The sequence below is a fragment of the Podarcis liolepis genome, assembly GCF_965112155.1.
Source record: "Podarcis liolepis genome assembly, chromosome: 1".
Taxonomy (NCBI): Eukaryota; Metazoa; Chordata; class Lepidosauria; order Squamata; family Lacertidae; genus Podarcis; species Podarcis liolepis.
This window is the reverse complement of record NC_139554.1, coordinates 65234295-65251335: the sequence shown is the minus strand read 5'-3', so window position 1 is coordinate 65251335 and position 17041 is coordinate 65234295. Positions and strand designations below refer to the sequence as shown.

The 17041-nt window shown below is 41.0% G+C and overlaps 1 protein-coding gene across 24 annotated transcripts in view; it reads left to right on the top strand.

Annotated features, from left to right (window-relative positions):
- Positions 1-17041, top strand: part of CCDC73 (coiled-coil domain containing 73) — a 247719-nt gene that overhangs the window by 10681 nt on the left and 219997 nt on the right. For 4 of the 24 annotated variants that reach the window (XM_083462964.1, XM_083462971.1, XM_083462972.1 and 1 more), the window contains exons 1-2: positions 9997-10359; positions 12844-12883. In XM_083462964.1, the coding sequence (XP_083319090.1) occupies positions 10136-10359; positions 12844-12883 (264 nt within the window). In that variant the 5' untranslated portion in view covers positions 9997-10135. Of the gene's footprint in view, positions 1-4708; positions 5151-5261; positions 5398-6996; positions 7404-9090; positions 9171-9734; positions 9961-9996; positions 10360-11604; positions 11632-12843; positions 12884-17041 lie in introns of those variants that run through there. The other 20 variants (XM_083462975.1, XM_083462973.1, XM_083462977.1 and 17 more) reach the window with 16 other exon arrangements.

The following is a 17041-nucleotide window of genomic DNA, read 5'->3' as shown; positions in this document are numbered from 1 at the left end:
CACAGTATTCCAATTGTGGTCCCACAATATATTTGCATAACAGCATTACGATATTGGAGGTTTTATATTCAATTCATTTCCTAACTATCCCAAGCATGGAATTTGCCGCACACAGGATTTCCAGTGAACTATCTGCTGGGGTACATCAAGGTCTCTTGTTCCTGGCCCGTAACTGCCAGTTCAGACCCTATGAATGTGTACGTGAAATTAAGATTTTTTACCCCGACATGCATCACGTTACACTTGATCATACTGAATAGCATCCATAACAACTGTCTTTTGTCATCCCCTTTTGATCACATAGGTCAACAGTGTGTTTTGCTCACTTTAGAGCAGGGACACACACACATGCACACACGGGCCATGAGTCTGGTGCCGTGTTGCAGTGCCCTCCCCTTGCAGTATCTTCTCTTCCATCCTGTATTTTTGTAATGAAATGTGCAGAGCTCAGATTTGCCTAAGCTTGTTATCACTATGCACTGTCTTCACTATTGCCCGAAGGTTTTTGCTAGGCTTCCCTTATGCACAGTACCAGGAACTTGCTAATTCAAGTCTGCCCAGTGTTGGCAAGCTCCAGCTGAATGTTGTAAACAGTACAGTGGGATTACAATCATTGGCACATTGTCTCTTCAACTTCCCTACTCTTTTAAAGAAGCAAAACATATATATACATTTGGCCATCTTTGGTTAGGAAACTGATGCCCTCTAGTGAGATTTGACAGCAGTTGCATTTGGTTGCTTTTGTTGCATTCTAAGGATTTATTTGCAAGGCTCCTTCTTCTGCCTTTTTATCTAACTTGTGTTTTAATCTACTCCTGTGATTACAGTGCAATGGTCCATTCCGTCTTCAGATTAAACTACAATAAAATTATTAAACCCGACTCGGCAAGCACCAAGCTTAGTGTATGATACCACACTTCACTTATCGATACATATTTATAATATTAATAAGGTTTAAACTGCTAGGTGAATACTTTTGGAAAATTCTGTTCCACCTTTAGTTGCAGACATGGAACTGTTGCATGTCACATGTCTGTTTACATACCAGCACAGCTTGCTGGGAACTTCCGTTGTGTGTATAGCTTTTGCTTCTCTCTGTTTCTCTGAGAAGACAAAGAGAGAGACAATGTGTTTCTTTGTCCTGATTTATGATTAATAAATCCGTAGTTGTAGTATGCTTCCACAAGCCTCACACTTATTCTGTGTGCGCAGTTTGCTTGGCTGATATAGTGCCCTGGCTTTGAAGCCTGGGTTGCTGACTTACGTTGGAGCAGAGGCTGATGGGTCTTCGCAGTGGGACGGCCGAAGGAGACCACCCAGCTGGGGCTAGCCAGCTGGCCTTGCGACCCTCTGCATGCTGACAGATACTACAGTTTCTGGCACTACTTTGCATTCAGGAGAGCTGATATAGCACATTATTATTAATTATGATGGTGATGATGATGACTTATATACTGCCCTTCATCATAAGATGTCAGTGCGGTTCACAAGATAAAAAATACAAGGTAAAAGGACAAATTAATAGTTAAAACAAAACAACAAAACAAAACAATACAACCCCCCCTCACAAACACATTTAAAAGGCTGTAGAATATTAATCAGCTCTGTATAGTTATAAATTAACCAGTTTTTACAAAGACAGCCTAAATCTCCAATGTCCTCTCATCTAAAGAAAACTGAACCTGGTAACGTTGCGCCTGGAAATTCTCTGTGCCAGTGGAAGCAGAAAGTACCAACAGATGGTTGTAGCCAGCTAAGTTCTCTGCAGAGTACACCCGTTGTAACTAATGGACCGAAATTAGTCATGCCCATTAATTGAAATTGATCTGCTCTTAGTATGACCAGCAGTGGATACAAACCAGAATCTATAATGCCACCTGGTTTGCTGTTTTGTGGGAAACTACATCAGTAAATCAATTTAAATTAATGTATATGTCAACAGATTTAGTAGGTGTTTTGTGGGATTACTAATGGCTGTATGCTGCTATTATTTCCAGATTGTTCATGCAAGATTCAGACTGTATTGCTGGACTCGACAGTAGAGTTGTGCTACATTAGATCTGTTTATATGCTGTAAAGCACTTTGCACACCTAGGGCTCAGTTTTGGAGAAGGACAATTAGCAGTAGTTGATATAATATTTGATGCATCTGTGAGATTTGTGCTATGAATCCTATTATTTGATTCATCAAATTTTATTTATTTATTCACTGCCCAACTAGACAGAGGACGATATGACTCACTGCATTTAGCAGCAGCACCAAACTTGTCTTTCCTGGTTGACGGCTTTTTGCAAACATAATTTCTATTACAGCTGTTCTGCAGATAGTTGCGTAACAATTTTCTGTTTGCATTTGTGTTGTTTATCTGGCCATTCTCACTTACTAACTTTTTCTGATTTTGAGAATCTGATATCTACACACACACACACACACACACACACACACACACACACACACGAACTTGCAGTACAGAAGCCAAGCCACCAAAAATGCTGAATTGATACTAAGTGTGTGGAATAAGGTTGAATGTGATTTTTGGCAAAATCTGTACCTCTGTAGTTGAAAACAGGTGGTGACCTTACAGTTATCACTATCTTATGTGGGGTTTTTTTATGATGCTGGAATTGGTTCCAAGTTCCTAGTTCCTTCTTCAACAAAGAGCTCAGTGAATATCCTAAATATTTTATTTGACCCTGAATCACAGAATATGAATTATCATGCATCTCCATCACAGGGAAACTCTGCCTTTGAAAAAGATTTTTGCAAAAAGTGTTATTTTTGCACAAAGCACATAAAACCTCAGTGCACAGTTATGAATAAGGGAACTATAGCTGTGCACCCCAAAATAAGCAATGGACTACCCCAATGACACATCTATTTGGTGCTGGTTCATGTACCATTGTAACTTATTGCCTTTTTGCAATATATATTTCATTTTTATACTTAAAGTGAGGTTATGGCAGGCAGCTCCGAATTCTGTGCTGTATTTAGTGATCAAACCTTTCTTTCCTGCCAGCTTTATAGCGTAGCACCTTTGCAACCAAATAGGCATATTGGAAACCACCTCCTGCACATACTTCCTGTGTTGGGGAATCCCTGCATAGGAAATGAGAATAAAGTGAAGGCGAAGATGTTTCAACTGCTGGCAAAATTTTGTACTGTAAAGACACTACTAAGAGTGTGCTCCGAGCACACTATCCAAGCTGTTGAGGTCTCATTTCCTTTCCACCCATATAAGACATATGTAGCACCTCAGTCTAGGTTATTTATAATTTGTTTCCCCTATATTTCCATTTCTAACTAAGATGTATGATTAAGATAAATCAGAAAATATTTTGACATGTATCCAAATGTGTTTGTACATAAAGTGCAAGTGCCTCCCCCCCCCATCCTGTGCCATTCCAGAGGCCCCCTTGACCCTCAAAAGCAGCTTTTCAGAAGCACAAGGAGGTGGGGGCAGGCAGGTGCAGAAAAGCCCTATGGCACATTTTAGGACATGGAAGTTAAAACAAAAATTCTTTTGAAAAATAAGGGCTTAAAAAAAGAAGACTGCAGCCATGCACATGTCTATTCAGAAATTTACCTCCAAAGAGACTTACTGCTTTTCAGTTCAATGCGGCTTACAGGTAAGTTTGCATAGGATTGCTTCCTATACATACTTCTCTCGATGCAGGATTAATTTAGAAAATTATTTCAACTAAAAACTCCCTGTATGTATAGATATAACGCTAATGAAGAATTATTTTAATTAATTTTGAAAGCCATAATAGGAAATTAACTTGCCTCCCACATTCTTAATGAAGAAATAAAGCAACTAATTTCATTGCTGTTAGAGGAGCAATCTACTCCTTCACATATCAGAAAATTAATGTAACATATTCACTCAGCCAAACAACATTTCTGAATTTCCCCACCGGAACTCTGAACACTTTTATTCCGAGAATAAATTTATGAAAAAAACAGCAGTCAGCATAAAATTTTCTGGCTTCAGCTTCTTAAGACCTCTATACTGATTGATTCTGATCCCAATAAATCTTCATTCTGACATGGGCTCCTTGTATGTGCTATTCTTGCTGTATCTATTCAAAATAAGGAAGGATGTAAAATCATACATTCTTGCTTCTTACTACAATATGTGGAAATCATTGCTCCAGGATCCTGCACTGGTAACCTCAAGGCTAGATTACTGTAATGCAGTGGTGTTGACACTCAGTCTGGTTTGGAAGCTCCAGCTGGTACAAAATGCTGCAGCCAGATTGCTGATGGGAGCTTCTGGTTGAGAACATGTGACGCCACTGAGCTTCACTGGCTGTCTATCTTATACTAAGCCAGGTTCAAGATTCTCGTTTCGATTTACAAAGCCCTGAACCACTTGGGTCCAGAGATTGCCTGAAACTTTATATTCCAGCTTGATCACTGTGATTATCTGCAAGAGCATCTTTGGTCATTCCCTGAGGCTTGTTTGACAACAAGAAGAAATCAAGCCTATAGTGTCCTTGGCCTGTCCTGTGGAACATCCTGCCAATAGAGATTCAGCATTTGCCTTCTGTGCCAAAAAAACTTTTCTGTTCCACCAAGCCTATGCAAGCTATTAAGAGTTCACCCCCCCCCCAACTATTGATGGTTGTTTTTAACTTCTTTATGCTTTTGTTTTTATTTGTTTTCAGGGAAGGTTTTCCCCCCAATGTTTAATTGCTTTGTTATGTTTTTGTATATGTTGGAAACTTCCCAGAGTGGCTGGGACAACCCAGTCAGAATAATAATAATAATAATAATAATAATAATAATAATAATGGAATAGGACATTTCTATTTTCATGGGAGAAAAGTTGGAGGGTATAAGACAGGTACAGGAGACAGCTAGTGCTCAGTAGGTGCAGGAACAACTACAGCTGGTATCCAAATAGGCACATTTTGCATATTTATAAAAAGTGGAAAATGGAAGAAAAGACACATGAGAGAACTTAGTAGTGTCACTTAATAGGAGCAGTGCTTGTGGCTGCTAGTTTTCTCAGGGCCCAGGGTTGTTGGGTCACGAGGTTCATTGTGACACCTCCCTCTGCTGGCTCATTGGTCACCAGAGCTCTAGAAGGGCTGGGGATCTCCTATGCTTGGATCATTTCATTCTTGTGAGAGTAGCAGGAAGACACGTAAGCAGGATTTCTTTCAGCATCTAAATTCTTTGATGATAGAGAATTCATATTGAGCATAGAGGCGTTAGAGAGCACTAACAGTGAGCCCCATTTCTCTTTCTTTTCTAGGCTTTCCAGACTCAGAAAAGTGTTTTCCTGATTGGGAAGAAAGAATAGAATTTCCCCTCTCCCAGAGACCTCCCCCTTGCCCACCCCCTCACCCTTGGCATCCCCCTCTGGACCCCTCTTTGAGAGGACACAAAAGGTAAAACCCTTCAGCATATACAGTGGTGCCTCGCAAGACGAAATTAATTCGTTCCGCAAGTCTCTTCGTCTTGCGAGTTTTTCGTCTTGCGATGCACGATTTCCCATAGGAATGCATTGAAAATCAATTAATGCGTTCCTAGGGAAACCGCCTTCAGACCAGGTCCGGGGACAGTCTGTCCCCGGACCTCTTCTGAAGGCTTGGGGGGGGGTAAGGGCTTTTCTTCCCACCCCCAGCATTTTAAAAAACCCCGGGACAGCGGAGGACTTCTCCGCTGTCCGGGGGATCTTAAAATGCTGGCGGGCGGCATTTTAAAATCGCCCCGGACAGCGGAGGACTTCTCCGCTGTCCGGGGCGATTTAAAAGCCCCTGGGAAGGCAGGCAGGGGGGACAAAGACTTTCGCCCCCCGCCCGCCTTCAGAAGAGGTCCTGGATCTCTTCTGAAGGCGGGCGGGGGGCGAAAGTCTTTGCTCCCCCCGCCTGCCTTCAAAAGGTGTCCCCGCGGCGGCGGGAGGTGTCCCCTGCCCCCCGCCCGGCTTCGGAACAGCATTCCGAAGTGGGGCGGCTGGGGCAGGTGTTCCCGCCCCCCCTCGGAACAGCGTTTTAAAATGCTGGGGGTCGGGAGCGAAGCGTTCGCTCCCGACCCCCAGCATTTTAAAATCTCCCCGTGTCCCGGGGAGATTTTAAAATGCTGGGGGTCGGGAGCGAAGCGCTGCCGACCCCAGATTTTAAAATGCTAGGGGTTGGCAGCGCTTTGCTGCCGACCCCCAGCATTTTAAAAACTCCCCCTGTAGATTTTAAAATGCTGGGGGTCGGGAGCGAAGCGCTGCCGACCCCAGATTTTAAAATGCTGGGGGTCGGCAGAGAACGCTTCGCTGCCGACCCCCAGCATTTTAAAAACTCCCCCTGTAGATTTTAAAATGCTAGGGGTCGGCAGCGCTTCGCTCCCGACCCCCAACATTTTAAAATCTCCCCCTGTAGATTTTAAAATGCTAGGGGTCGGCAGCGCTTCGCTCCCGACCCCCAGCATTTTAAGATCGCCCGGGGCAGGCGGGGGGGAGGCAGGCGGGGGGGGAGAAAAGACTTTTGCCCCCCGCCGGCCTTCAGAAGAGGTCCTCTTCTCAAGGCCGGCTGTGGGCGAAAGTCTTTGCTCCCGACCGCCAGCATTTCCCTATGGGCTTTCGTCTTGCGATGCAAGCCCATAGGGAAATTCGTCTTGCGAAGCGCCTCCAAAACAGAAAACCCTTTCGTCTTGCGGGTTTTCCGTCTTGCGAGGCATTTGTCTTGCGGGGTACCACTGTAGATGTTGATTTCAGAATAATATTAGTCCCTAAGGTCTCTGAACTGTCGGAGGCCTATTTTGAGGTTCAGAAAAATAAACATATCACATGTGGCTCTTTTGTTTTTCCTGTAGGCTCTGCATACCTCCTCCGTTCCTCATGTGGAGAAAGATGGCAGAAGAGCTCCTTCATTGGAGGAGCTCAAGAAAGGCCCAAGACAATATTTCCAATATTTCCAATATTTTCAGTGTATATAAGAAAGTCTCTCTAACTGCCAGCCTTCTTTTCCTTTCAGAAGATCTAATCGTAGAAGACCTTGAAGAAGAACAGCAAAAGACTGTGAGCAGTGGCTCTTACTCCTAGGTAAGTGCAGTTAGGATTTCACCCTTAGTAAATCAGTTTTCAGCCAGTGGTCATTCATTCTACCCCAGACTTATTTACTTCCCCCCTCTGCGCTATTTTAGCCTTATGCTTATAAACTGGCCATTCATAAATATGGATTGTATGAATCTAAAAAAATGTATGAATGTGCAAAAGGTCTGAGGTCAAATATACATCCCTAAGGTTACTAAGAAACGTCTCTTTGTAACTGAGGCCTATTTTGAGGTTCAGAAAAATAAAAATATCCCATATGGCTCTTTGTGTCCCTGTAGGCTCTGCAGACCTCCTGCCATCCTGATCTGGAGGAAGATGGCAGGAGGAAGAAACACGCAGGACAATATGAAGGTAATGTCTATTTCCAAGGATATGTTCAGGGTATATAAGAACGTCCCTAAAACAGTTATAATTGCTAGCCTTCTCTTCTTTCTTTGGGGCGCAAGGGAGCACATTGGCCCAACTGCAGCATGCTCTGGGATACAGCACTCATGGTAAGGCAGCCTTCTGAGAAACAGCTTTTCGGTGAGCAGTGCATGCTGTTGTGAACTTCACCTTACAGCGTGGACTGTCAAGGCAGTGGAAGGTATATGCCAGGCCATTACTGACCACTGTCTCTCTTTAGCCACACACGAGGAGTTCTTCTTCCGGGGACGAGGGAAGAAGTGCCGCCACCGCCAGGGGGGACCAAGGGGTGGAGAGAGCCGAGCCCAAGTCCCTATGCTTTTGTTTTTAACTTGTAATGTTGTTGTTTGGTTTTAAGTTTTTATATTTATATTGTATATAAAATATACAATTATAAAATTTATATTGTATAAAAATATAAAATATACAATTTTATATTTATATTGTAACCTGCTGTGATACAGTGGTGCCTCACAAGACGAAAAGAATCCGTTCCGCGAGTCTCTTCGTCTTGCGGTTTTTTCGTCTTGCGAAGCAAGCCCATTAGCGGTTTAGCGGATTAGCACTATTAGCGGCTTAGCGGGCTTAGCGGATCAGCTGATAAGCGGCTTAGCGGATCAGCTGTTAAGCGGCTTAGCGGTTTAGGATCAGCTGATAAGCGGCCTAGCGGCTTGGGGAAAAGGGGGGGGGGGAAAGGAAGAAAACCCCGCAGGAACTCGCAAGACATTTTCATCTTGCGAAGCAAGCCCATAGGAAATTTGTTTTGTGAAGCACCTCCAAAACGGAAAACCCTTTCGTCTAGCGGGTTTTCCGTCTTGCGAGGCATTCGTCTTGCGGGGCACCACTGTATAGCTTTATGACACAGTGGTATAAAAAGAAAAAAGCAAAGGAAAAAATATATATAATGAACCTTAAAGGACAACATTGAGGTATTTGCCTTGGAGTATGTTGTTCTGCTCTAATTTGGGGTATGTGTGTCAAGATTGCCTGACCTCCAAGCCCAGGAAGTGAGGACTCTTGCTTGGCCTAAGTCAGTAGAAAAATCCAACTGGACTCTGCAAAAGTAGTATACTGACACCACTCTTGTTGTCTTCCAGTTTTGGTCAGGAGACCTTGCAGATTCAGGCGGGCAAGAGCTAAAAGTCCATTCTCTGCCCTCTGAGCCACAGACAAACTACACTGTACAGTAGCCATTAACCAAGAAGTCCCAAACATCAGAAGTGAGGACCCAAGCTTTCTAGAATAAAACAAGACACAAAATGAATGAGGCAATTTATTGACGGTGAATAATAAAATAAAAACCCATGAAAAGTAGAAATAAAATACTGTTGGAAAACAGAAATGGTAAAAAAATAAAATACAAGAGGGAGACATTACACATACCTTTGTAAATCAAGAAGATCTTTAATTAAAATACATTTTAAAAAACCACAGGAAAACTTAGTCTAATGTAAACCTACAAGGTACATGAACCTACACCTGTAGGAACACCTGTGCTCAAGCATCAGGAAAAGGTGTGAAGCACTGAAAAATGGTGTAAGTCAAAATTATATAAAACTGGCCTAACAACTGGACTACCTAGCCAATCAGAAGCTCAGCTAGATAGAACCTTCCAGGATTTGGGAGTACATATTCTCACAGGTTCATAGTTGCTGTTAATTAAGCAGGCGGCCATACTGACCTTGAGCTACCAGCCACCAGGAGATAGCACAGGTGTGCTCAGCCCATGATCTCATCCTCATTAGTTAGAGCTGAATTTCTTAACAGAAACCTATTCCTCTGATGCTCATGGCCGGAATAAATCAAACTTTAGTTGTGATGTGGCCTAAGCAAAAGACAGGCTTTTCTTCACGGGGCAGGGGGATTATTATTTTTTTATTCTTCTAACTATTGGATTCTGGTGTTTATAATAATGCACCCAGAGCCTGGAATAATTCTGAACAGTTAAAATTATATTCCTTACATCAGTACAGAACTCAGACTATGTGGACCCTTCTGATAATTGAATTATACACCTGAGACAGAGTATCCGCCCTGAAACCTCTGGCTATAGGACGGAATATAAATAAATAATAATAATAATAATAATGCAGTATGTTTCAGATAGCTTCTACGAAACACAGTGGGTTTCACTTTAAATCCCTGTGGAGATTGCAAACTTTACCCACACATGCAGGCAAAAAGTGATTCAGCCTGATGCCATTATCAGGCAGAGTACAGCTGAGCTGACCAGGAGCTTGTAATTCCAATTTTGGCCTCCAGAAGGTGAAATAGTTTCAGGAGACATTTACCCTCATTTAGCTAGCTTGGGGTGGGGTCAGGTCCGAGACTGCCCCACCTTGCTGAAGGCTTCAGATCAGCAACTCAAGAGTTTTAGTTCTCTCCTCAGTGTACATTGTGAGGAGAATGCAGGAAGTGTCCAAGAGTATGTACAATATTTGCTTCTTTATCCCGCCGCTTTCTGCTTTGACTTAAGCGCGGCTTCTCTTTCCTTTGTGTTGGGGTAGGTTATGGAATTCTACTTTTAGTATACTCGCTTTAATCTAGGCACTTTGTTGCTTTGTTGGGAGAAGGGTGTGTGTGTGTCGTGCCTCTGTTAGCTGTGTTCTTTCCCTCACAGCCTTCTTGACAAATAACACTTCGCCTCAGCAAAACCCCACTGGTATCGAGTACTATAAATGGGGTCTAGGCAACTCCCCCTTCTTCCTCCGCTTAACAGAGATTCCAATGTCAGAATTTTCCTTATCCCTCCGTCTAGTACGTACTTTGCCAACCTGGCGCCCTCCATCTGCTTTGGACTACAACTCCCATCAGCCCCGACCAGCATGCTGCTCTCCTATTTTTCTCTCGTCCCACCCCCGCTGTCTCTGGGGAGTGATTGTTTCAGACTTTTTAGTACTGTATAAGTTTGACAGTTTTACCAGCCTCAGAGGAAACCCTTCTGGCAATATGCATACTTACTATTTGAGGGAAATCTTTAATAGCTTGCTCTGAGTAGCTCTTTAAAACGAGGCAAAACACATCAATAATACAATACTGTTTGTCCCTCAGGGCTTTAGGGCCTACACCTTTCTAGTTTTTAGTCCTTTAGTGGGAAGATTACATTTTGTGAATTTTCTGGCTTATCTTATTCCCCGCCCCCCATGGCATTCCATGCTGTTTAATTTAGGTCATAACCATTTCTGAGTTCTGTTAATAAGTGTAAAACAGAAGAGTTGTGCAGTTCATAACAATGGCCACTGGATGACAGCATAATATTTAAGACAAGCCAGTGCTATGCAGTATTCTCCTGTAGAGAACTGTAATGTGATCACATTTTGTCAAAAATGCCTCCTATTGCTGAGGAAGAGAATATAAGTAAGAGAAAGCAAGAATTGCTTCTCCAAACTTGTTTTTAATACGTATCTTCCTCGATTCCCAGGAGAGGACTCCTGGGAAAATGCTCTCTGAATGACATTAGCAAGAAATCTGCATTCTAGTACTGTAATCTCTAGAAGTTTGTAAAACTAGAAATCATCTTCCTAGAATTATGCAGTTGCTTTGCTAGTGACCTCAAATAATGGAGGAAGCTGATATTGTAAAATGGGTTGAAGAACAGAAATGGTATTCTATGTATGTCCAAGATATTTCAAATACATATAAAGTGTAATTGTAACAAACCCATGTTTGAAAACATGTGCATAATCTGGTACAATTGTTAGAGAACCAGGTTTGGCTGACTAGATTGGAAGCCTGGTTTTCTCTGTGTAATGTATAAAATAACCTTATAACTGATAACCAATTCAGAAAAAGTATTTGCTTTTATTTTATTTCACAATATTTATATGTCACTTACTAGTACAAAAGACCTCTAAAAGGTTTACAAGACAATATGAAATGTTAATTTTAAATAGCAATAAAGTATTAAAATCAATTTTCATAAACATTTTAAGAGATAAAATCATTAGTGTTAAACTGTAAAAAAAAGGCAAACAGAAAAGAAAAAAGTTAGGTAGAAATATAATGGACATAATCCAATGGTGAAATGAGGAAAAAATGCTAGCTGAAATCTGCTACTGAGAACTGAGCCAACAGCAGCAGGTGATTCAGGAGAATCTGGAAACTGCCATTGTAAATGATGTTATCTGGTGCCTTGTATTTTCAGTAGAAGAGGAATTGATGATCTGTGACACAGGTTTGTTTATTTTAATTTTAAAAACTGATTAACATGTTCTCCTAAAAAAGCACTTGAGCAGAGTGCAGAGACATGTGACTCTTTGGCTAAATGCCAGGAAAGCAGCAGCAATGGATAGCTTCAAGCTCCTCTTTAAGACTCATGAAGGATGGCACATATTGTAAACAAAAATGCCATAAATATGGCTCTCCTAAAGCCGAATCCAAGGAAAGATCCCATGGCAAACCGCATAGATAGATAGAGGGAGATTTCCCCTCCCTCTCCTTCTTGGAAACTTGACAAATATACTTCTTTTCTGTGGAAGGAATAGGCAACACAGCTCTGCCTAGTGCTTGCTGTTTTATTACAAATCAAGCCTGAGCTTAAGGGACTCTATCTGTAAAAAAATAAAATGAAATAGCAGTTTATTGTGGTAAAAGACACCCACATAAATTCAAAATTAAAGCTTTAGTGTCCATAATACAAAGAAAATACAAACACATTTATTAAAAATTTAACAGAAATTGGAGCTATTCAAAGAGAAGTTGATTATGATATAATCTGAACAGAACAATTTCCCAATTACTCTTTTAGATGCATTGCACTGCAGCATCCTTCTGGAACCGTTGTGATTCAGAGAGTTAACAACCAAAGTCGACAGGAAAAGTTGTGATGAAAACAATGATTGGTTCCTGAGTTTGGCCAATCCCTAAATTGCAACCCAGTGTTTGCCTAGAAATCAACATTAAATGTCATTAATATAAATTGGTTCACATTCTTCCATCTTGAACATTTTCCTTGTTGACCCTTCTAGTCTTGCTGGACGGAAGTTCCGTGCTTTTCAGTCTGAAAGCACAGATCGTTGTTCAGTGATCAGAAGGGAGGGAAAGGGTGTCTGATGTCCATTTCCTCCTTTATATGCCAATTAGGAGCTTAAGCCACTTGCAGTAAAATTCTATACATGTCTGTTGAGAAGTAAGAACCATTACTTTAATGGGGGTTACTCCCAGATAAGTGAATATAGGGTTGCAACCTTAATTTGTTAGAAAAAGAACGTGGTGCAGGAGTGCGGGATGCCCTCAGCCTGCATAGTATCCTATGCTTAGGGGGGGAATTAATTAATGGAACCTGGTTTCTGTTTGTGGATTTCATTGGATTAGGATTCTAAACTTAAACGTTTTTTTCACTATTCTACCATAAAGTATGAAATATCAAACTCTTTCTTTCTCACAGTGTCAGTGCAAAAGTGCTGAATTTTGTTCTCAAATTCCAGGTAAGTACTTGCTACATTTCAATATTATAGTCTGAAATTTCTGTTGGCTGTTTATAATCTGGGTAACCTGGAGGCCAAACTAGCATAGAAAACATGTAAAAAGGATGAATGTGGATATAACACTTTCATTTGTTTAACGTAAGCAATTAGGACTGCAATGCATGGGCGTAATCAGGATTTTTGTTGGGAGGGGGTGTCAGGGCTTTTGTGTGGGGGAGGGCTTTGTTGGGGGGCAGAACCTCAGTTTGCTTATTCTTTGCTTTTTATTGATTTTTATTTATTGGAGGGGGGCAGCTGCCCCCCTGGCCATGCCCATGCTGTGATGTGAAATTACACTATTCCCTCTTGGAGTGTGAGTTGTGGTAAACTGTTAGGCAGTCAGCAATGTTAATTACTTTTAAACTAACTATGGTTTCCGCTTAATCCAGTATCTGAAATTATGGTTGGAAACTGGTTTCAGATCTTGAGTTCAATAGGCGCTTTGATTAGCTCTAATCATGGGTAATGTTGTTGCAGTTATTGCAGCTAATGGTAGTTAAATCTGGCAGAAGGAATTTCTTCTTCAGAAGGGCTTGCTCCACATTGCTTAAGCATAGTTTCATCTGCACCACTCAGACTATCCATCTATATTCAAATATACAAAATACAGAATACTAAAGCAAAGTAGATTAATAACTAGATTAGTAATATGAAATTTCAAATAAATTTACAGTATTTGACTGCCTATTACTGTCTGGAATCCACGGAATAGCTTCCTATGATTGAAATCCATATATCCCATATCTAGTACAGCTGAACAAATTCCAGATATTTGCTTTTGTTAATATGGTTAATTTGGTCATAATTGTTTCACTAATTGTTTGTAAGGAAAGTGACCATATTACACAGTATAATTCTTGGGTATGCTTATAATGTGCAATGTGTTTTTGATGCCATATTCTAAGAGCTGAACCTCCTCGCTGTTTTTCCATGAACACTTTTGCAAGGGCCAAAAAACCTCCCTTTTTGATTTGCATGCCTTGTGAAAATGTTAATATTGATGTAAATTGCCCTTGTGTGTCCTCAGTGGTGTCATTATGCAGTTTTATCTAATTAGTTTTGTTTCATTGTGACATCACCATGGTCAGGATCATCACATCACTAATCCAGGAAAGAGGAAGCAGCCTAGGAAAAAAATATACCGGTACCAAAGAAGTAGCAACCCAGTGAAACAGTACTGGTGACTGAACAGTTTGAAAAAAGCTAAATATGGGTGGTATCTAAAGTATTTTAGAAGAGAAATTTATACCCCACAAAATTACTACTTTTAATCCGAAACCTGAAAGTAGATCTCATACAGTACAGCCATTATTGTTTGTGACCGTTTCCCAGTACAGTACCTCAGTTCATTTCAGTATTGCCAAAGTGTGACTAAATGCAGTCCCTTCTTGAACGTAGTCCTCTTTACAAAAAAAGGGAAGCTTTAAAAATATACATTTGACCTTGATGTGGATTAAAAACTTCTACATCACCTTAAAACCACTTTCTTTACAGCTACATGATGGGATTGGTGTTCAAAAATGTTCCTAATCCAATACATAATCTCCTTTATTATCTCATCACAGCATTTTATGTAGCTGGTTTTTCATGTAGCTGGACAAATTCATGGGGACAAGGCTATCAATGACCACTAGTCATGATGACTGCATATTACCTCAACTGTCAGAGTTAGTATGCTTCAGAATACCAGTTCCTGGGAATTGCAGGTGGCCTGTTGTCTAGCTTCCAAGCTTCCAATAGACACCTGTTTTTGGCCACTATGAGAACATGATGCTGGACTAGATTGGACATTGGCTTGATCCAGCTTGTTTGTGTTGCATTCCTATGTCCCTATGATTCTGTCAGTGGTATCTGACATATCCAAGTAGTTAATTCTTGGATTGGCATTGTACTGGCTCCAGATGATCAGTAAGGCATGATTGTCTTGCATTCAGAGAAAGGGGAAAGGAGTCTGTAAATGTTGGGCCATCCCTGAAGTACAGAACCACAAATATTTCAGAGAAGATTCTATCTAAAAAAATTATTTCGAAATTTTGAAGTTTCAAATAGTTTGATTTCTAATGCCAGCATGACTGTGCCACCAGGATTATGATATTGATACTGTCCACCTGTTGATCTCAAGATATGAGATCTGTTTCTATTATTCTCCTGCACTGCCACCTCCGCCATATCTGCTCTAGAGGGTTAGGGTACCCTTTGGAATGAGTGGCATAAGGGACTGCAAAACCAGAGGAAATAAATGAAAATACCCTATTCCTCCACTGGATCATTCAGCAACCCTGTGATTGGCTGTGTTGTTTTCAGTTAACGTTTTCACCATCAGCCACACATCAATGCAGGTATAGCTTGAGTTATTCTCTTATTTGGCAGCCCTCTTATTTGACTAGAACAGAGCTATCCTAAAATTAGCAATGGCATTATGTGGGTAGCATTTGAAAATATTTTAGGATGAATGGCATTAATTTTCAATATATTCTTTAGTATTTAATAAAGATCTCTTAGATAAAATGAAATTGCAGCATGAGACATACAGGCAGCAACCATTTTAGGCGTGTCTGATATGTGTATGACTGCACACATGTGCATCACGCTGAACCTGGAAGTGACCTGAAAATGGCACAAGAACATTACAAAAAGGGGTGGAACGGGGTGTCTGCAGGCTTTTTCAATGGTGTTTCAAATATACATGATTTCATTAAAACGCGTGGTGCCTTGGAGCGTAACCCCTGCATAAACTGGGTTTGCTTCACTTATGTGCATGGGTATAACTACCTACATTTTATCTTCCCAGTAGTTTCTTGTGTCTGTACTGATCCTGAAATTATGTTTAAGCAATCTGGACTAGCAGACTTGAAGTGAGAACGGATTCTAAATGAATAGGGTTTGATTTCCTTTTCAAAAATAGTTTCCAGTATATACTAGCAATATATAAATACGCTCTGGTATTTTAAATGAGGAAGAACTAGGTACTGGTGCATCTGTTCTAGGTAGAGAATGCAGAAGTGTGTTTTGTCACACAACATAATAATGAAATAATATTTGTATGTCTGGGCCAAATTATGCTCAGAATGCAGGATGTGAGCTTTTGAATTGCAACTCTCCAGGCTTGTTGTTCAGCGAAAAGTTATGAACAGAAAAGCAGATGTTTTTGTGACATTTTTATGATAGGGAACTGTGCTGTGCCTGGATTATTCTACAGGGGTAAATTCTAGGAGAAATCAGAGTGTAATTCAATTTCATGTTCATTAGCAAGGCCATCAACAGGCAGTTTGTGGTCCGTGGCAAATAAGAGAGGGTGGCACTACTGCACTGAACAGCTATCACTGCCCATATGGCAGTGTAGCACAGCGTAAAGCTATTATGCATTATAGAAATGGGTAATGGTGAGGTGAGACAGTAAAATCCATAGAAAAACCTGTTATTTTACCTTACTGCCTTCTTAATGTCTCTTCATCTACCATATGGCTGATTTCATTTGTTGAAACCTGAAACTGGAGGGTATTTTTTTAATAGCCGAAAATGGTAGCTCAGTATCATTATTTCTAGTTAGCAACTGTGTTGTGGTAAGTGTGCATACCATGGGCAAATACACTTGTGTCATGCCACTTTCTACTATTGAGGGGTGGGCGGAGTAAAACACAAGAAAATAAGAAGAGCCTGTTGGATCAGGCCAGTGGCCAAATAGATGCCTGTGGGAAACCCACAAGCAGGGCCCGAATGCAAGAGCACTCTCACTTCTTGAGGTTACCAGCAACTAGTATAATCTCTCTCCAAATTAATACTTGCAGGCAAGGTGTTAGAATGGTATTGCAATTGATGTACAGTACAGCATATACAGTGGTACCTCAGGTTAAGTACTTAATTTGTTCCGAGGTCCGTACTTAACCTGAAACTGTTCTCATCCTGAAGCAAAGTTCTTAACCTGAAGCACTATTTCTGGGTTAGCAGAGTCTGTAACCTGAAGCGTATGTAATCTGAAGCGTATGTAACCCGAGGTACCACTGTACCAGGGTCGACTTTCTTCATTAGCATTAAGTGGTAAGTTTGAGGGAGCTTCCTTTGAGATTTTATCCCATCTTTAGAAGTTACTCTTTAAGACTTGGATCCAGACTTTGAGGG